Genomic DNA, 22,574 nt, shown 5'->3' with positions numbered 1-22,574 from the left:
AGAAAGCAGGAGGATGGTGCAGTAACTGTGTGTTGCTATCATTTATAAAACCAGAAATAAGTGAGGTGGATGTGGTCCAGTGCCTGCCTTGCTATATAAACAGGCTCTGCTGCAGGTTGTGGGGATGACTCCAGATGGGTCAACACCAAAGCAAGGTTTGGTGCCCCCCCCCCATGAGAGACAGAGGGAGAGTGTTGAAGGAGACTTATTCTCATATTCTCTTATTCCTGACAGAGTGCAATGTGCCTACTATTGCATTTTTGTTTATTATCTTTGGCCCTAAACTCTGAGTTACATATGGTGACACAGGAGAATGATAATAATGATACTAATAATGATAATTTATACCCCGCCCATCTGCTAACTAGTCTGGTTGGGCAAGAAGCAAGGAGTTGCAAAGATGCTGCCACACTGTCTGTGGTGGTGGGCAGCAGAGGGTAGCGTTGAAGTGGAGTGACTGACCACCATCTGAGGCAGAGGCCTAAATGTTTGGTCTCTCGTTTCTTGTTTCAGCCATACCACACCTCTGGAAGGTACTGGCAGCCCATCTACTGATCCATCTTTTAGTGTGAACTGCATACATAAAAAGGTCCTGCATTCAGTTTTCTTCTTCACTTCAACATGTGTGCACATGCATTTCTCTTTCTTTAAAAGATGAGATTCTGCCATTCAACTGTCTGAAAGAGTAGAGGGTAGATTCAGTCCCTTACCCAGCTTTCCCATCAGAGAGCTGACTGGGGAGATGCTAGCTTTTTAATTTATGCTGTGTTGGATAAAAGCTTTGTGTTTCTGAATTTCAATTGGTTTCCTATTATACATGCTACTTTATGGAGTATTTTAAAGGTGCTCATCCTAAACAGCATAGGCCCTGTGTAAATGAAGGAATAAAATTTCCCCATGTGACCCACATTTGCAGCTGTGTGATCATCAAGAGGCAGCCTGCTTCAGGGTCCATCTGTTTGCCTTATTAGGCTGATTGAGATGGGACCATTGTGACACCATCTACGTGGAAACGCCCTTGGCAGAGAGGTGCTCTGTGCTTCTGTCACCAATTATAGGAAGCTTTTGGGATTCAGATTGTCATTCAAATTAAAATTAGATGTAAAACTGTACATAGGCTTCATATGCTATTTTAATATTGACTTTTCTTTCGTTTTATTGTTAAGCCATTTTGACAGTTTTATTAGAAAGGCACTGGCTTAATTTTAAAATAAACCATGTCAAATAAAATTGCTTTCCCACATGCACAGTTTGACTCTGGCCAGTTCTACCCACACTGCCTTTCTTTTATTTCAGCTAGAGCTACTGCTGAGCCAAAAGTTCTTGAGGAAGAATATTCAGATAACAAAAAAAGGAGGGATGAATTTTGTTCCTTGAAACTGGGGTGAGGAATTTGGGCTGCCATAAACATTTGCTCCCTGAAAGAAATGCCTAAATGCTTCCACCCCAGATTTGGTGTCTCCAACTGGATACTGAATAGAAAAAAAAAGGGGGTGGGCGTTGCCCAGCACTAGATTATTCTATTACCAAATTCAAGCCCATAATGTTTGTCTTCCTCTATGCAAATAGCAATCTCCCACATAATGTCTTGTCAGGTGGTTTGTTCAAATCCAAACACAAAACATAATCATATTTCTGAAAAACCCAAATAGGAAGTTAGTCTGACATCTTAGTGAACATATGATGATTTACAAAACGTGGGATAGAAATATTAATGAGACAAACCTATACACAACTGAACTCAGCAGGACTTACATCTCAGTAGACATGCAGAGGATTGTGCTCAAGGCCACACCTTAGTACACTAGTCATTCTAGTGTACTACTCAGTAGACATGCAGAGGATTGTGCTCAAGGCCACACCTTAGTACACTAGTCATTCTAGCAAACAGTTTGGGAATCATTCGCCACACCAGCAGCAGATTTGTTTTGAAAGCTGCTACTGCAAGCTACCTCAAGTGCTTAAGGAAGATAATAAAACGGGATTAAAATCTACGGAATGCAAGAGCAGTAACTTTTTTGTTTTCATGTCTTAGATATTAAGTGTGTTCCTGTGGTTCCTACTTCTTCAACCTTGAACCTACGCCACCTGTTGTCATGGTTTCCTTCTGTATTTAAAGCTCTTTGATCAGCAAAGGCCACATTCTACCAGCCTCCCTCACTCCAAGTAGGGCGTCTTCCACAAATTGTCTCAATTATGTCAAACCTGCCCAGACTCTGTGAGTCAATTCCATTGTTTTCTTTAAATGAAACACCTAATTATTTTACCTATGCAATCAATGCAATGTGGGCCTCTATTATCATTTCCCCCTTACAGTATCTCTCTGAGCCTCCAAATCTAATTAGCATTTCTCAGATAATCTCAGGAGCCGGTCAAATAGATTTAAACCACTTTGATTTACATCACGAGTTTTAATCATGATTTAACAACAAGGCAGCCTTGATTCAAATGCTTAGTTTTAATCATAATTTCCATTTATATTAGGTAGCTAATTTATTTAGAAGAGATTCACCCTCGCCGGCTGGCATTGCCATTAGACCACCTTCATTTGATTACTTTCTTACAGATAAAGCCAGGCAAAATTAAATATAAGTCATATTTTGCTAGCCACGGGGACAGATTCATGAGCCTTGAATTAACAGTTGCACAGCAATTTGCTCACCAACCATGTGACTGGTGCTTGCCTCAGTAGCACGTATACTATACCAATCATGTGACTGTCATTGGCAGTTCTAATGTTGTTGGTTATCTACCCAGGGAGACAGACGCATACCAACAACAACTTGGGAAAGTGGTAGAGATGACAGAGCTGGATTCAGACGCCCTATTTCCCTAGTACAGATGTGGGGAACCTTTTTTCAGCTCAAGGGCCATATATATTTCTGTAAAAACCTTTCAAAGGCCACATTCCAATGGTAAGCAGAGCCACAGGCAAAACTGGGAAGAGCAAAACATTGGGGGGGGGTGCCTTTGCACACACTTTGGTCCGACACATATCTTTATAGAGGGGATGGTGAACTTGTGTTCCACCGAATGTAGCTGAACTCCAATTTAGCTGGCTTTGAAAAGGTTTCAGGCAAATTCACTGAGGTTAACCAAGGCTACAAGCCAAGATGGCTGTGTACTACCTCAGGAATCAGTGGTGGTATGCCTCTGAATATCTGTTGTTGGGGAAAAGACTGATACAACTAGACAGGTTTTTTGGCCTGATCCAACTGGACGTTTCTCGTGGTCTTTGAGTAGACAGAGAATGGAATCTCTAGCAAAGTGTCTGGAGGAGGACAGTGACTGCGCTGCTTATCCACGGAGAATAAATCTCTGAACATGATTACAAAGCAGTTTAATATGGGGGGAGAGACTGCCTAGTTTGGCAGTCAGCCCAATTACTTGGTGGAGTAGGTTTTGCTAATGCAGGAGAAGCTCTATAGAAATGCTAATAAATATTATGGGGTATTTTACAAACAATGCTAAGAATTCAGTATATCTCTTAATGCATAACTTTCGAATCTGAATTAGTGCAAAAGAGAAAGCCATTTAAAAATTGAACACACTTTTTGAAAACCAACATGGATTTGTCAGTTGATTTTCAAAGGCGCGTCATCAAAATGCAATTCATGGCGCCCCCTTATTTCAAATCTAGTATGCTGATGATTATCTTAATGCAAGTCATTTGGTTGTCATGTTCCAGTTTGATTTTTTGTACTGTTGGCCAGGGATATTGAAGAAAGTAAACCAAATGTTGGCACTACTACGTGAAAGAGGACAGCATTTGTACGAAGTAGCCATGCTTGTTGTGATTTGTTTCATTAACCATCCTTGGTCAGATAGTAATTGACTGGTATAAATTAGGGAATGCAAGGAGTTTCAGCAAACAATGAACACAAGAGGCATCTATAAGGGAACAAAGGCCCCTGCAAATAGAGCAATTATAGGCTTGTTGCAGAACTCACCACTATCAAATAAGTGCTATGCTAATAACAAGGATGGGACTGTGTCACTGGATTAAATAAAGATTTCTTGTAAACAGATGGTAGAAGACGTGTCTTCCAAGCTAATGAAGAAGAAAAAAGGAACGAAAAACTAAGCAATAGTAAAAATATTCTTGTGTCCACAGGCCTGCCTACATGTGACAGACACCCTCTTGCAACTATTCAGGTCCACTGCAAGGATGGGAAACCTGTTGTTGGGCTCCAATTCCCATCAGCCCCAGTCAGCATGGCAAATGGGCAGGTACAAAGGGTGCTTTGGTCCAACAGCATCTGGGAGGCCACACATTTCCCATGCCACAGAGTTACTGTGCTTTAGGAGTCTCGTGAAAGAATAAACCATCCTGTAATGCTACATTTGCAAAATGCTGGAGCGCAGGGAAGGGCTGTGCGTGGGAGTCTGTCGTATGGATGACCTCAGGGTTCCCATAGCCATTATGTACATTCTTTATGCAACGGATAATTATCTTACTTAAAATACATTCTAATTCAATATAATTATCCTTTCAACAAAGAATGTTCATAATGCCTATGAGAAAACTGAAATCACTACATGAAGGCATACATGCATATACCAGATGCTATTATCAAAAAATAAAGTGGAATGCAGGTCAAGAATATGTCAAAGTTCTGAAGGAGGGAGACTATAAGAAACCAAGAAAAGCTCAGCTGAACTAGAGGCCAAAGGCCCATCTAGACCAGCATCCTAGTTTCTCAGTGGCCAACCAGATGCTTACAGAAAGCCTAACAAGAAAAATACATGCACAACAGACCTCTCCACACTGGCAGTCTCCAGCAACTGGTTTTCAGGGGCATATTGCCTCCAGTATAGGAATCACTGCACAACCATTGTAGTTAGTAGCCAATGATAGCCTTATCCTCCATAAATTTCTCCCTTTTTAAAGCCATCCAAGTTGGTGGCCATTGATAGTGAAGCAAGTACACTAGCAGAGTAGCAGGTTGGCTCTGCCAGGACATTTGCACCATGCTGACCTCCCTGTTGCCTTTCCCATTTCCCCTCCTCCCCTCCAGTAAGCAGCAGCTCAGCTGTTGTTAAGCCAGGTTAGTACTGCCATCCCACCCCACCGTCCACTACTGAAGTCCCTGATGTTGAATTCCAGTAGGCACAGTAAACTAACTGTAATCTGGGACACAGTTCAGAAGGGCAAAACCTGAGCCCCAACCCAGGCTCTGGAATTACGCAGGCCAGTAATTACTTCTACAGTGTCCTTGAGTTATGTAAGAAACGGAATAGTGATTTAGCTTCTTATAGAAGTAAATGAGTGCTCTTTATTCATAAGAAGAAACAATGCTGTAGAGGTAACACCCACCTACCACCCAGCCCTAACATTACGAGCACATAAGTGAATAGTACTTATATGGAGTTGGATCCAGAGTTCCCATGGGCACAATGTTTCTAGTAGGAGGTGATTTTTACCAATTCCCCTTTCTCCCCAGTAGTAGGAGCAACTCTCTTGGTGAGGCAGAGCTGTTACACTAGCTTCCCAGCAGGTGGGTTGCTGCTGTTTTCCACGAGGGTTAAGGAAGGGTGACAGGCATTAGACATGGTGCAAACACACAGGCAAGACTTCCAGAACAACGCTGGAGGTGGCGCTGAGGCTGCAGGGGTAAGGAAAGTGGCAAAATATCCTTCCTGGGAGAGTCAACATCTTTGTCCCTTCCATGACCTGGATCCAACCCTCAGCTTCCTGCTTTGGCACCCAGCTCTGTCAATGTATTAAGCTGCTGATCAACAGAATGGAGACGATGAAACATGATGTTTTCGTTATGCAGCTTCTTTGCTGGGTGAGATTTACAGGAGGCTGTAAAAGTAATATATTGGCAATCAAAACCCAAAGAAAAGATGTCTTGACGGCCATATTTCTCCTTTTTTGCATCCCCTGGGATCCTCACACTCACATACACGTATGTCTACCAGTCTACCTCAAAATGACATAGATATATGTAGCTAGCAATTAAATTTTATAATTCTAACAAAAGAAATAACACTGGATCATAAAAATCAAGTTTCCAATCCTCCCCGTTTAATAAATATTTCCCTACTCGATGCATACAATCCAGTTTCAAATTTCATCAAACTCAACAGGAATGTTTAGCATGCCCTTAACCCTTTCCTGCTGAAATGAACAAGACCTTTAAAGTGCTCAATCATGACTGCATATCTCCCAGTGTTTTCCATTCACAATCTTTCCTTCCCATGGGAATTTTATTATATTAATAGACAGGGAGAGGCAGTGGTTATCAATGGCTTTCCAGGGACCGAAAGATACATCAGAACTCTCATCCCTCCACTACTCCAACATTCACTCCTTACGCTATCGACTTTGGAGATTTGACATTGGTAGGGCCAAAAGAGTGCTGTGTTAGGGAGCAAGTTGAGCAAGGATCCAGTGTCTTCTAGTTCCTCACTCTCCCTTTTCCCCCAGTCTGTGAACTAAAAGAAGGATAAGGGGGAGGGACTGAATTAGGATTGAACAATAAGGGACACCTCACTTTATGTTTTTTTAAAAAAATTGCTTATAGCTGGTCACCTAAATTACTGTCTCAGAATTCTTCAAATCATCTCTGCTTTGAAGAATTATGTGTACAGTATACCCCCTGGGGCGAAATGCACTTTTAAGCTCTTGGACTTGCTTCCTGTGCAGGGCCTGCTTGGTGCGCTGGCTCTGGGACTAGTAGGGATGATCTCCCTCTCCCTGACTGCTATAAGGCCGGCTAGCTAGTCATGGGGTGGCTCCAAGGATAACACAATTTGGTCTATATGGAATTTTCACACATATGCATTACCCTTGGAACTAAACCCCTGCATAAGATTCAGGCCAATTCTATCTACAAATGACACAAAACTGAAAGATTTGCAAATTCTTTAGAGAACAGGAGTGAGATACTGGAAAAATATGTACAACCTTTAAGGTGAATATATACAATGTCACTGGGCTACTGTGTTCATATTTATTATTATTATTATTATTATTATTATTATTATTATTATTATTATTATTATTATTATTTAAATTTGAATAGTGCCCTTCATCCATAGGTCTAAGGGAGGTTCAGAGCATAAAAATACAAAATAGAAACACAAAATACATAATAAAACAAGAGCAAAAAATCCACAAACCAATAACCCCACATCCCGTTTTCTAGGATCCTATTGCCTAATATTCATCATTCTTAAAATCCAAAAATCTTTTTCGTGTTTTATATGCCTACATAGGACTCTAACAGAAACCAACTTTACTAGCACAATATATTTTGAAAAGCAAACTGATGGGTTCTCACTTTCTCCCTAAACTATTTCCCATATATTACTTGGAAGGAAGAAATGTATATGCAATTAAAGATTTTTCACTCAAACAGCTCAGTGCTGAAAAGGCAATCCTTCAATTTACAAAAGCAGCTTGTCACTTCTGCAGTGAACAAAGAGACCACCTGGCATGTATTTCTGTTTCTCCTTGTGCTTCAATTGACTGTCAGTATTTCCTCCACGCTCAATGATAGCCAGTGACCCCTCCATAAAAAAAAAAAAATCCATTGAATTTATTTAAAATCTCTATTAATGCTACTTAGTACTATTTGTTCCAGAAAACAAATATTCAACTATTCAGTTACTGGATTGTATGCCTGTTAGTGGGTACAATAGTTGGGGGTCCCCCCCCCAATCCTACTATATTTTAAAGATGTCTCAATCCCATCTGTCAATTTGTCCTTAACTGTCAAGATAGTGACTGGTATCCAACGTCCATCACTGTAGCCAAGACAAAAAACTCACAAAACATTACATGATGTGCCTGCAGGCAGTCACATACTGAAGTCTATATATTATATATAAAGGAAATGCTTTGCCCTGGATCGAAAAATTGTGTTATTGTAAAGCTCAGCAACTTTCAGGGTGTCCTAATTCTAACTTTTTGAAATATGGCAACCTTAGCCTGAATCAATTTTGGTTGTCTTCAAAGACAGAAAGTGATTCTACGCATGTTTAACCAAAAGGCCCTTTAATCGTACATCACAATGAGTGTTTAGAATAGGGTTTCCCAAATATGGGACTCAAGCTGTTTTTTTCACTACAGTTCCGATCATCCCTGTCCACTGGGTCCTGCTAGCTAGGGATGATGGGAGTTGCAGTCCAAAAACAGATGGTTTAGAGGACTGGTGCTTTTCCAAGCACAATTCAAAGGGAAGATGAAGCTTGGGACCCAATTTCTGAAGGAATGCATCTACCTGTCTATGTGCAGAGGTCAACTTTGGAGGCTCTCCTCCAGGTGACCCTGCCAAATGGGCCTTCTATGGTTCATGGTGCCCATGAGTGAAATTTGCTTCCCAGGAAAGTTTGCCTGAGAACAACATTGCTCTCTGTTCAGCATCAGGCTAAATATCTGCTGTTCTGTGTAAGGAAGATTATATTTCTTTTTCTTTTTAAAAATGTAAATAATATATGCTTTTATTTTCTCTGTGTTTCTATTATTATTACAGTATGTACATATATTTGCGTTTTAAAACTTGTATTTAAATATTTTATACATACATAGAATGAGCAGATAAATAACTGGTAATATTGCTGAGAAAGAATCAGTTTGAATACAGAACAATGTGTCTATTCAATTTTATGCTAAGCTGAAAATAAAATATTTTCAACCATCAGTTCCCATGGCACTGGATACCTCGAAGGTTGAAGCACATTTATATGTTAAAACATGATAGACAGAGTGACGTTTAAGTCTCCTAACAATGGCACAAGGGAGCTGTAGAACAGTTTTCCTCAACCTGTTACCCTCCAGCTCTGGCTTTCATTAGTCCTAGCCAGCATGCCAAATGGTCAGGGGTGATGAGAGTTATAGTTTAAAACCTTTGGAGGGCACCATGTTGAAGCCTGAATGTAAGTTCAATGCTCCTGAATGAAGATAGCTCAGTCTGTAGAGCACAAGTTGCTTAATCTCAGGGTTATGGGTTCGAGACCCACACTGGTCAAAAAATTCCTGCATTGAGGGGTTGGACCCTCATGGTCCCTTCAAACTCTACAATTCTATGATTCTATGAAGTAAGAGAAAAGAATGCAGACTCTGATATCTAATAAAGTTAATATGTTAATTTGATTATGTAATAATGTGAATCAAAGTACTGAACCGAGTTTTGTTCCTAAAGATGTACTGGTAAATGCATCTATAGAAGATCTGGATTCAAGGTGGGGATAACAGGACCGAAACAACTTTATAAAACAAGCCTTAACTTCTGCCGCCATCTAGCATTTCTCAAGGCCTCTTACAAAATAACCCAAATAATTGTGGTGATTCCAAAACTATTTAAAAAGAACTCCTCTACTAGTTTCCACAGCATTTGCCAACGGATGACATAGGAAGGTTCCTCAAGTGAACTCTGGTCATAGATTATCATAATCACCGTCAAAGGAAAACCAAATGTATTTAAGGGAATTAGAATGTACATGGCATAAAAAAAATCCACAGTGACTTTCTGTACAAGACAAAATTCCTCCCCATAGTCACACACTCATCGACTAATGAGTAGCTATAGTAAAGGGAAGCTCGGGGGGGGGGGTCAGTTAATTCATACCAAAGAACGCCAGCACATCCACAGGCCAATGTACTATTTACTATGAGATTTGAAGCTCCAAAGATGGAACAGGTCGGGTTTGTTGAGAAAACTTTAAAAAATGAAATACATTTCCTTCAAACAATGACCCTTATGAACTGTTGATTAGTATTACTGAGGGATTTGTCATCTCTTTCTCTCTCTGCATTGGCGTTAAGATTTATATGATAAAAAGGTAAAATTTTAAGATAATCTGCTTTGACAGTAGAGAACAAAAGGTTGACCCTTTGCATCAGTCTTTGCCCATGAACTCCTGCTCCAGCCCTCCAAACAGTGATTCCTGGATGCCTCAGACAACAAATAGGTGCATTGAAAATAATGATAATGAATAATAATAATAATAATAATAATAATAATAATAATAATAATAATAATAATGTGCTCTCTGGATGACGCATGCAAGACAGCCAAGTCAATTTGTATTACATTAAGCACCAGGTTGTTCAGACATTACCGTATATTCTAATTCTCAAAGTGTCTTCCCCACTTCCTGGTGCTGCTCAACAATGTTTCAAACTAACCATAGAAGACACAAGCTCATAAAAGTGTGATTAAGCTTTCCTGCCCATGTCTACTTATGATTAGCTCAAGGCAGTACCAAGTCATTAGGAACCTGGAGGTGAGAGTTCATCTCCAGATCCTAGTCAATCCTCTTCCCCCCAAAGTCCCTAGCTGTTTGCTGTTCAAAACAGCATGCTGGACTAGATCATGGGTAGGCCCAATCACCTTCTAAATCCGGCCCGTGGATGGTCCGGGAATCATCATGCTTTTACATGAGTAGAATGTGTCCTTTGACAGTCATACCTCATGTTATAGACGCTTCAGGTTACGTGTTTTCGGGTTGCGGACCGCGGGAAACCCGGAAGTACCGGAATGGGTTACTTCCGGGTTTCGCCGCTCATGTATGTGCAGACGTGCTAAATCACACTTTGTGCATGTGCAGTAGCGCCAAATCGCGCCTGCGCAGACGCGGTGCTTCAGGATGCGAATGCTGCGGGTTGCAGATGTGCCTGTCATGGATTATGTCTGCAATCCAAGGTTCCACTGTATTTAAAATGCATCTCTGGGTTATTTGTGGGGCCTGCCTGGTGTTTTTACATGAGTAGAATGTGTGCTTTTATTTAAAACACATCTCTGGGTTATTTGTGGGGGATAGGAATTTGTTCATTCCCCCCCCTTCAAAATATAATCCAGCCCCCCACAAGGTCTGAGGGACAGTGGACCAGCCCCCTGCTGAAAAAGTTTGCTGACCCCTGGACTAGATGGACCTTGGCATGATCCAGCAAGGCAATTTTTGTGCTAGTCACTTAAATAAGACATAGTCCCCATGTTTGGCTACTTTTCATCCAAGTTCCGGATAGTCAAAAAGCGTATGCAAAAGCCCCCAAATGTTGGCATTTAGACTCCAGTGAGCAGTGCAGTCCCTGAGCCCCAGCTACCCAAAGGATACAAATAAAAAAGGCTCCCATGCTTTGACAGCAAAGTCAATCCCACGTCTGGCCTGACAATACTTGGAAAGCTCCCCAACTAGTCTCAGCTAAAGCTTGAGCAGACTCACTTTATGTTACTGATAGGGAACCCAGTGATGGGTCATAAGGGGGAGGGGACAGAAGAAGTGGTGTCATTCCAGTGGCAGCACTATGCTCACAAGAGCAAGGGCAGGGCGGGGTGAGGCAGTGTCATTGTGGGGGAGTTCTAGGTTGTTGGTGGCTCCACTGGGGGGGGGCTACATGCAGGGCTGTTGTTACCACCAACCTGGAGCTCCCCAGGGTACCCTGCCTCATTTTAATGAGTGACATGCCTCCATCACCAATTGGATGCCGCTGTCCACCCCCCCCCCCAATGACCTACTGCTGGAGCAACTTATGGCCCCCCAGATGTTGTTGAATTACAACTCCCATTATTCCTGATCATCATAAGCAATAAAAGGGCATCTGGAGGGGGCCTTTCTCTCTTCCTGCTGTTGGTGCTTAACCTCTTCTACTGGTGCAAAGTACTAGTGGGATTCCTCTTTATCCAGTGACATAATGGTAGTAGTAAAGGTAAAGGTACCCCTGCCCATACGGGCCAGTCGTGTCCGACTCTGGGGTTGCGTGCTCATCTCGCTTAAGAGGCCGGGAGCCAGCGCTGTCCGAAGACACTTCCAGGTCACGTGGCCAGCGTGACGAAGCTGCTCTGGCGAGCCAGCACCAGCACAGCGCACGGAAACGCCGTTACCCTCCAGCTATAAAGCAGTACCTATTTATCTACTTGCACTTGGGGGTGCTTTCGAACTGCTAGGTGGGCAGGAGCTGGGACCGAACGACGGGAGCTCACCCCGCTGCAGGGATTCGAACCACTGACCATGCGATCGGCAAGCCCTAGGCACTGAGGTTTTACCCACAGCGCCACCCGCATCCCACATAATGGTAGTATACACCACCAAAGCTCCAGCAAATTAATGTAAAGAGGATACCTAGCCGGCTGTGTGGGGAGCTCCTTCCACCTAAGCATCTGTCTGTCTGTCTGTCAATCTATCTGTCTGTCTGTCTATGTATCATCTGCAGTGACACTTTTTACAACTGAGGGGGGGAAAGTGAAATCTTCATTCGACCAATATATGCTACTGAAGGACTATGCACAGATATTGAGTTCACAGTACTCATCGGGCAGGCAGACTGGAAAGAACAGATGAAAGTACAAACGCTTTTAGACAAGATGACTTGGTGTCCTTAGCAGCGGAGATGCTGCTATATTGCCTATTTATTTCTCTCACACTTCCAGCCCATCAGTAGCTCTATATATACTGAACATCACCACGGTACACATCCTTGATAGAAGCATATATTTATGTTTTCCTTTATATATTTCAGAAATGGCATACAGTAACTGCATAGGAGTAAAATAAACCTAAAAGCACAGGCTGGATGACCTGTGAGTTGAGATTCCTGCAGTGCAGGGGGTTGGAGTTTCCTTCTAATCACTATGCCCTGAAACCCCTTCACCACTTTTCAAATGTGGCTTTACTGAAATCAGCTGAAGTTTTCCAAATGATTTAATGTGTTTTTATTATGTGCTTTTTATAATTTCATAATTCATGATCCAGCAAAAACCATTAATTTAAATGCGAGAGCTTTGCATACATTTAAATCTCTCTTATTGAAACCAGGGGGATCTAAAAGTATTTAACTTTTACCAAACTAACTAGCTCCTTGTTAGTGGTCATTGTACATTTTGGCAGCAATTTAATCCATCGTGCAGATACACATAATTGGTATACACATAACTGGGTCTGTTCAGCTATGGATTCTGCTTGCATTTCAGCCACTAAATACCCACACATATGATAGATTTCAATTATTGACCTTTTGGTCCCCGGACCTTGCTGCAAAACTCGTCAAAGTCTCTGTGGATGCTAATTATGAATCCATATTTAATTATTTGTGGATGTGTAAGAATAGAATTCCCTCACTTCATGGATTTAGGCATCACCAATTAAACAAAAATGCAATTAGGGCTGATTCTCATACGTAGTAGATGTAAAATGACCAATCCTGATGATGTATTTTCTTCAAGTAATAACCTCTGAGATTGGCAAAATGAAAGTGTCATTTGCAACCCCTTTACAGAAGTGTTTATCAAACGAATTACAGAGAAACTGGAATATGAAAAGGCGGTAATTAAAAGAATTCATGGAAGTGCCACAGAATGAATGAATATTCATACACCATCATGAGCTTTAACGCTTCAAGTCTGATTTTCATTTCATATTTATAATGTCAATCTGGAGTTGCAGAACTTTGTGATTACCTTTTCAGGGTTTACTGAGGTCTGGAGACAACAAACACTCCCCCCCCCCCAATAGGTAGATGGATGGATATAGGTACAGATTTTCACTTAGATGACATAGAAAAATACAGGGGGAAATTACCTGGCTCCATATAGGGATGAAATTTGGTCCACTTTTCACAGGGGATCGACATGATCTGATGTACCTGAACTTGCTTGAGAAATGGAACACAACTCCCTGCTGGCTTATGTATTTTTCTGGATTATGCAGTGCATTTTTGGTGCGTAAACACACAAATATGTTTTTTTTATGGCTCAATGTATTGAAAATAATTGATAAACTTTGGGTAAAAAGTGTCTACAAAAGGCATACAATGAGAGAGAATAGCTTGCAACCAAGGATTGATTCCATTAGCCCACCACCAACTCCAGCAACTAGAAAGAGTTGGTAAAGTGCTTATTGATTACCTAAAGAGTGGAGATTATTTATGTTGGTGATCATCATGATTAGTAGGTACAATCAGGCTGCAGTAAAGCACTTTTAAAGTGTGTAGCTGAATGTTGCACACAAGCATAGGCTGATGTCCTGTTTCTTCACTACAAGGCAGTGTTTGGAGGGTGTGATTATGAGCAGAGGGGTTGATGGAGGGGAACTTTTCTGATACAAACCAACACATTTTTCCAGATAAACGATAAAAACACAAAAAATGTGCAAAAGTCCAAAGTCACAAAGTTCCTTTGTTGTTTTTTGAACAAGAATACCACTGCTGTTTCAAGAATGAGTTAAGAAAAGGTAAGTACAATATTGCATTAAGAGTTCTGAAACTTACTTTGTCTAAGTGCTTTCTGCTTCCTCTTTCCCCTCAGGTGGTTTCCAGTGGATTCCTGATGCATGACGATGATGTTAAATTTCACAAACACATATCTGGAATCAAAGTGGAAAGAATTTATTTTATATAGCTCCTCAGCCGTATTGTTTCCATTTGTATATAGTAGTGAACGCTCAACTCTCCTATGGACGAAACTCTGTGCAGTTTCAGAGGGTAGAGAGGTTGCTAGCTGGAACATGATCATATTATGCCAGTGTTTAGTCAGTCTGTTTGGGGGCCAAATTAATAGTGTCATTTAAAGCCCTAAACATTTGGGGTCAGGTTTCCTGAAGGATCACCTCCTCTGGAACTTATTTTACCTACATGGACCTTCAGAGGCTATTCTTCGGGGATCTCTCTACCAAATGACTTATGATGGGAGTTTACTAGAGACATGACATTTTCTGGGCTGGCACCCTGGTTATGGAATGCCCTTCCCAAAGACGCTTCCCTGAAGTCTATGTTGCAACATTTTGGTGCTGCATTAATATTAATAATAATAATAAATTTTTATTTATACCCCGCCCTCCCCAGCCAAGGCCGGGCTCAGAGCGGCTTACAAGCAATAATAAAAACAAGATGAATGATTACAGCTTAAAAACAAAAATAAAATACAACATTAAAATAATGGAACATTAAAATATTAAAATGTAGCCTCATCGCAGGAGAAGGAAAAGAAAAAAGAAAGAGAGGGAGGGAGGGAATCAAATTGGCTCCAAGCCAAAGGCCAGGCGGAACAACTCTGTCTTACAGGCCCTGCGGAAAGAAATCAGATCCTGCAGGGCCCTGGTCTCATGAGGTAGAGCGTTCCACCAGGCCGGAGCCAGAGTTGAAAAGGCCCTGGCTCTGGTTGAAGCCAATCTAACTTCCTTAGGGCCCAAGACCACTAGGGTGTTGTTATTTATGGACCTTGAGGCTCTCCGTGGGGCATACCAGGAGAGGCGGTCCCATAGGTACGAGGGTCCTAGGCCGTGAAGGGCTTTAAAGGTCAAAAGCAGCACCTTAAATCTGACCCTGTACTCCACCGGGAGCCAGTGCAGCTTGAAAAGCACTGGGTGAATATGCTCCCATGGCAGAGACCCCATGAGGAGCCTCGCTGCAGCATTCTGCACCCTCTGGAGTTTCTGGGACAGCTTCAAGGGCAGCCTCGCGTAGAGCGAATTACAGTAGTCAAGCCTGGAGATGACCGTCGCATGGATCACTGTGGCCAGGTCAGGGCGGATTACAATCTTCACACCCACCCACACATCCATAGCATTTCAATCTTAAAAACCTTTTAGTCAGTAATCCTAAATTCACTGACCCCAACCCCAATTCATGCACCCCCATGTGCAGATTTGTCATTTTAATGATGTACAGACTCTTTGGATTTTTTTTCCCCAGTGAAGGGCACTGCTATGAACTCTGTTCTATGGACATTTCCTTCTGCTGAATTCATTTTACTTATGGTTGCATAAGTATATTATATTCATTTTTTAAAAAAACTTTTGGCGTCCAGAGCAATGAACTATAAATATACTAAAAGTGGTACCACTAAAGGGAGATGGGAAAGGTTTCTCTTAATATTTTATTCTGTTGCTCTTAAATATTATCTACGCATAGTAAATTCCTGCACTCTGCTAGGATGGTTAAAAACAGCACAAAATTGCAGTAGCTTGCAAAGTCTAAAACAGACAGGTCAAGAGGCCGCTTCCTGCCTAATCAGCTATTTGGAACTGCTGATGTTAGCTACAGGTCAGAAGGTCGCTTCCTGCCCAGCCAGAAACTGCTGTTAACCGATAAACCACTAGCAAGATGTTTCCTGCTTTACTTCTGCTTTTAAGTAATGCAAGATAGGAAGAGATACGAAGGAAATGCTTAACTAGCAAAAGAAGACACGTGTACAAGGAGGTGGGAGGGAGTGCTTGGCTTAGCAGAAAAACAGGAATGATTTAGCAAGCAATATTTTGTGTTTAGCAAGCAATATTTGCTAGTCGATTGGGGAAGTCCGGCGGGTATAAGAAAGTCTGTTGAAGTGACTTGCTTTACAGCCAGAATATTTTTAGGAATTATCCAGTTGGCTGTCTCTGAGTACAGACCTTGACTCTGTGCTCAGATCTCAATAAACTCTTTTTCTCCAAAGAAGATTTCCTGGTACTTTTGTTCCCTCCGAGGTCCAAGGGAACTGCGTGGCTAATGGATCCCTAGGTAAATAAGGCTTCATCTCTCTGGGGGCTCGCCCGGGATCAGCCCCCTTCCCAAATACGGACCGGAGGGCCAGGCTCAACCAAGGTGAACAGCTCCAATCGGCGTTCGCATTTCCAGTGCACACCCTGCCAGTTTGTAGGGGGAGATTGCCACACCGTCCTGGAGCAGAGACATCTGGTTGAGGGAGAACAAGAGGACAGAACGGCGCCGAGGGGACAGGTCCGCAGCGGAAAAGGTAAGCCCGAAGGAAAGGGCTAGGGGCCCGAGGGAAAGGGCTAGGGGCCCGAGGGAAAGGGCCAGAGGCCTGATCAGCCTCACCTGGTAGTTGGCAGTAGGGTGCCCGGCAGTAAGAATGCCACCAGGAAAGGAATTGGTAAAGGTTTGGGAAAGGGAATGGGGCAGAGGGAATTGAGTGTTTTGTTGGCATGTTGTGTGTCAGATACTCTAGTGGATGAATTGTTGAATGAGGGCTAAGGCTTAGTGTCCCCTTGGCCGAGCGATGCATTTTCTGACAATCTGTAGCATGTGGAGTGTGAGAGAATTTTGAAAACCCAGTTAGGAGCGGTAGTATCTGAAAAAAAAAAGGGTCTGGAGCAAGCCAATGTATTCCTCTGGGATGCTTTTTAAATAACTGGAAAACAGCCACGAAGAGTGATGATTTGGGGATTCAAATTGAAAAACAGAGACTCAAAACTTTATGTGAGGTGGACTTGCCAACCCAGGGAACTGTGTGGCTTTGATTTGCAATTAATCAACCCCCTGTGGCAAATCAACCCCCTGTGGCAAAATATATTAAATGTCCACCCAGACCAGATCCCCTATATCTCTACATGGAAGACCAATGTAAAAAAAAAAAAAAGAATCTACCATGGCTAAAGTCTTGCTGTGACAGCAACACACAGAACAGGATTTGTACAGTGAAGCCTCTGGTGTTAGAAGACCCAGAAGATGAGGAGGGGGAGTGATTAAGCCACCACCTTACACTCCACCAACAGCCCCCTCCAACCCCCCCCCCAGGCCAAAATCAAAAAGCACAGGGAGGTGCTGGTGTAGGGGGAGGAGGACCTGCGAAGGAAGATAGTGAGACGGAAGAAGAGGAAGATGAGGAAGATAACGAAGAGTTTAGGAAAACACTAGATGATATGAATCAAGGAAAGAAAATGTGGACAGAAAGACAGAAAAAGAGACTAAAGGAGTTTGCAAAGCCATTTGAGGGAAAAAGTTGGATGTAAGCCCCTTACTGCACCCCTGAAAAGAGGAAGAGATGGCAACGTAAGTGGGGACAGGCGGCGAAGAGAGTTATGTCTCACAGACAGTATGAGAAAACCAGGAAGGATCAGGCAGCTGGAGAAATGCCCCTTCAGAGGGTTTTATGATCCACCAGCCCCTGTCCCAGCTGGACAAACGAAGGCACCACAGACAGCATATACCCTTTTCAAGTGCAGATGTTTGTAATTGAAGAAATCAGAACCCCTCTTTTGAGGAGAATCCAGCAAAGATTGTAAAATTGTTTGAAGGGATTTTTTTTAAAACCTATAATCCCACTTATGATGATGAACAATATCCCCTGGACTCACTACTAACTACAGAAGCATTGCTTGGCCCCTGCATGAGTCAACTAGGGGAATAGAGAAGGATCCTTTTATATGGGGCAGGGAACAGCAGCAGGCTTTTCAGGATCTCAAAGTGACATTACAACAAGTCCCAGTGCTTGGCATCCAAACCCCAAGAAGCCTTTTACCCTGTTCACAGATGAAGACCAGGGGGGTAGCCAAGGGAGCCTCATGCCAGAAACTGAAAAATTGGCAGCAACCTGTCGAATACTTGTCAGAGGAGCTAACCCCAACAGAACAGAGGTTGCCCCCCCCGTATGAAAGTGATTGTGGCAGTGGCCACCCTACTCACAAAGGCAGATAAATTCACGTTTGGACAGGACACCAGCTGTGTAACTCCAAGAGGAAGTGCCAGATGCTGTTATTACATTCACGCCTGAAGTTTCAGGTTGCCACAGCCCTTAACCTAGCTACCTTATTACAGGTAGGAGAAGGTGAACAAGGGAGCTGCCCACTCAGTCTTACCTGTGCCTGTAACAAAACCCACAAACCAAGTGGTTAATATAATTGGAGCCACAGGTAAATCACAAAAGGCCCCGTTTTTAGGTGGCCAAGTAATCCAGCACAATTTTTTTGTATATACCAGAGTGTCCCATTCCTTATTGGGCCGAGACTTGTTAACAAAATTGCAAGCCCAGATTTCCTTCCAACCAGTGGGGGAAGTAATGATGACAACTGGACCAGCAGGAGAGTTTTCTTTAGAAATGCCCCTGAGAGACCATTGGTGCTTGATGATGGTAAAAGAAGAAGAGGGAATCCTCCCTGTTAGCCTGCTTCATGATGTTGACCCTGGACTATGGGTGGAAGATAAAAACCAATACCCCATCCCACGACAGGCAGCTGAAGGGGTGTGGGTGCATTTGAAGCGATTGCTTCAACATGGAATCTTGAAACAATGCCAATCACAGTGAAACACCCCACTGTTGCCAGTGAAGAAGGAAGATGGTGGGTACTGCATATAGGCCCCAAAGTTCTGGAAAATAGGAAAGGAAGAACAGGACTTTGAAAAACCATTGACCCAAGAAACAGGGTCTAATTGGGAGTTCATGTTGCCCTTGGCTTTGCTTAGAGTCTGTAGCCTCCCATTGAAACGTATTCGCTTGTCACCCTTTTGAAGTGATGTTTGGGAGACCGGTTCCTTATGTGTGCATGCTTTCACCTATCCCTGCTCAAGATGTGGAATTGAACAATTATGTACAGTCTCTCTCTCGAGATTCTCTCTCTCAACCCAGGCCCGAACTCCTTGCGTGACCAGTTTGAGCCAAGTGACGAGGTGTGGATAAGACTGGTCCCAGGCACCACTGCAACCGTGCTGGAAGGGCCCATCTGCTCTCCACACCCACAGCTGTGAAGATCGCTGACACCACCCCTTGGGTCCACCACATTCAAGTGGAGAAAGCTGCTTCAGATTGGACTGTGTCTCAGCATCCTGAAGATCCCCTCCAGTGACGACTGCCTTGCTGATATCACTCCAGAGGCTGATATCTCTACGCACGGCTGAATAATTGGATGGGAGGGGCGCCCACAGGCAGCGCCCCAACGTAGACATTTGTTCTCCAGCCAATTTAGAGGCACCACCAGGACTTTTGATATTGGTACCAGAACTCACTCCAGACGATGTGGAACCACGTTACACCCTTGATGAACAGCAGTGGACCAGCCAAGAAGGAGCAACGCTCCAGGAAGGACCAGACAGCCGTGTTTTTGTGCCCCAACATCTGGCCAGCACAATTGTAAAGAATTACCACGAGTCCACCCATTTGGGAGGCCCAGCTGCTAAAGCACACCTTGGGAGAATATTCTACCTCAACTAACAGCTGCTATAACTAACTGCTGCTATATCCCAAAATGTGCCCTGTGCGCCAACCAAGAGACTGAGAACTATCACCCTTTGAACTTCTATATGGCAGGCCAACCCCTTTCGTCCGAGGCATCCCCGCCGGTTTGGGGCAGATGGGAGATCACATCACCCAAGAACAAGTGCAATCCCTGTGTTTGTTGTGTGTGTTTGCTTCCTTTCCAGGTATTCCCTCGAGCGTACACCTGCAGTCCCGCGGCAGTCTCGCTGAGCCGGTTCGCCAGTTCCTCTGAGTGACAGCGTCTGGCGACCCCCTCATCCCCCACTGCAGTGAAAGTAGTCGAGGTGATCCCCTGGGTACATCACACGCATCTGAAGAAGGGTGTCTGGACTTGCAAGAGAAATCCTGCTGACCCTCTGAAGTTGATCATCACCTTGTGTCTGACGCTACCAGGAAAAGCGTTAGGCCACGGGCAACGCGATCCTGCGACTAATCATCACAAGGACAGTTACAAAGACTTTCTCTTTTCTCTCTTATTTTCTTTATTGACTTGCTCTATGTCTTATTGCCCTGACCCTACCGAACCATACCGCCCTTATTGGCCTGCTGACCTCTGCTACGACTGGTTCGTCTTGCCGGTGGTAAGAGATGGCGTGCTCCTTGGCTATTGGAAACTGGGGTTTGATGAGATTACCGTATTAAGACACCCCACTACCCCGTTGTGGCTCCTCTCCCACACCACTGACCAGCACGCGTGGACAGTGCTCTTACGGGAAGCTGCAGAGACAATCGAAATCTATCTAGTTCTGTACCGCTCTTGCTGTTGTGGGAGGGTAGTCAACTGTTATCCGGAAGGTAGAGCACTGTACCAACCTCATTTGATAGAACAGGTCCTACTCTTAACCCAGGTCATAGATGGGACAGAACCTATCTTAATGCAAGTATTGCAGGGGTGGGAGCCTTAGCCAGGTGTGCATTGAAATTACTAAACAAGTGCCAGTAAGAATTGCCACCCCAGGATTTCAGCTTCCATATGCTCTGGTCACTGGGGAGGCAGCACGAGAGTTCAATCCACCCAACAGGGTTAATAGAAAAATTGACCCACATAGTGGGAGCATCAGCTCACCGATGGGCTCTCATCCTTGAGGCTCAACAGGTAGTCGGGCACAAATATCAGTGGGCTCTTCAACAATGAGCACACCCCCTGAATATTGGTGGGAGGAACCATGGAGATATTGGGTTTGGTGGGTAGGAGTGATATGTACCGCTCTTGTCATATGGATGCTCTCGTATTTCTGTTGGCATGAACGGTATCGTATTTGTGGGAAGAATAGGCCCAATAATGCTTCTATTGCTTCTTTGCTTCTGTATACCCTGCTCAATGCAATGCCTGCAACATATGATGGGAAAGATGATGTCTCGCATGATGGGGCCTCGCGTGATTGCTGTAATGAGAGAATATAGACCCCTACCCCAGAACGAATCTAAGTAATAGATTGTTCAAAAGAAGAGGACGGAGTAAAGGGAGATGGGAAAGGTTTCTCTTAATATTTTATTCTGTTGCTCTTAAATATTATCTACGCATAGTAAATTCCTGCACTCTGCTAGGATGGTTAAAAACAGCACAAAATTGCAGTAGCTTGCAAAGTCTAAAACAGACAGGTCAAGAGGCCGCTTCCTGCCTAATCAGCTATTTGGAACTGCTGATGTTAGCTACAGGTCAGAAGGTCGCTTCCTGCCCAGCCAGAAACTGCTGTTAACCGATAAACCACTAGCAAGATGTTTCCTGCTTTACTTCTGCTTTTAAGTAATGCAAGATAGGAAGAGATACGAAGGAAATGCTTAACTAGCAAAAGAAGACACGTGTACAAGGAGGTGGGAGGGAGTGCTTGGCTTAGCAGAAAAACAGGAATGATTTAGCAAGCAATATTTTGTGTTTAGCAAGCAATATTTGCTAGTCGATTGGGGAAGTCCGGCGGGTATAAGAAAGTCTGTTGAAGTGACTTGCTTTACAGCCAGAATATTTTTAGGAATTATCCAGTTGGCTGTCTCTGAGTACAGACCTTGACTCTGTGCTCAGATCTCAATAAACTCTTTTTCTCCAAAGAAGATTTCCTGGTACTTTTGTTCCCTCCGAGGTCCAAGGGAACTGCGTGGCTAATGGATCCCTAGGTAAATAAGGCTTCACCACATGTGGTGGGGTGGAATCTCCAGCATCACTTCTCCTTACATGGGTGGGGCAGTGGCAGGGCCAGGGTTGCGCAGATACACTGGTGTTCCTAACTTGTTGCCTCCCTGCCCAGGCCCTGTCCATGTAGAGTAATGTCAGGAAGATGGTTCTTCCTCACCATACACACCATTACTGATCAGAAATACCTTTTAATATACATGTGAAAGTGCTTATTTGGTTTGCACTCCTTCATTTTTTATTAAATATTGCTCTAGCATTTAATTGTTATGAATCTAAATTCTCCAGCATACCTAAGGGGTAAGCTGTTTGAAACTGAGCTTGAAAATCCATACCCCAACTAGATTGGTGAGTTCATGACCATAGAGAGCTTAAACCCATTATTCATATTCAACATCCAACACATTAGCCGCAATGGCCAAAGTTGACATCACACCAAGAGTTCATGTTGTCCGCTGTGTTTCTTTAAAACTTTAAGAACAATGCAATATCATGGCCCTATTTGCACACTGAAGCCACATCTGGCTTGTTTG

The 22,574-nt window shown here is 43.3% G+C and overlaps 1 protein-coding gene across 23 annotated transcripts in view; it reads right to left on the bottom strand.

Moving 5' to 3' along the window:
• Positions 1-22,574, bottom strand: part of LOC310706620 (uncharacterized protein) — a 447,399-nt gene that overhangs the window by 54,024 nt on the left and 370,801 nt on the right. For all 23 annotated transcript variants that reach the window (XR_014525946.1, XR_014525947.1, XR_014525948.1 and 20 more), the window contains one exon: positions 14,216-14,310. Coding sequence is in view for 19 of the 23 variants with exons in the window: in XM_083502961.1 (XP_083359087.1) it covers positions 14,216-14,310 (95 nt within the window). In the remaining 4 variants the exon portion in view is untranslated. The remainder of the gene's footprint in view (positions 1-14,215; positions 14,311-22,574) is intronic.

Source organism: Podarcis liolepis (assembly GCF_965112155.1).
Source record: "Podarcis liolepis genome assembly, chromosome: 5".
Classification (NCBI taxonomy): domain Eukaryota; kingdom Metazoa; phylum Chordata; class Lepidosauria; order Squamata; family Lacertidae; genus Podarcis; species Podarcis liolepis.
Note: the sequence above shows the minus strand (reverse complement) of the source record. Positions and strands in the feature narration are given on the sequence as shown.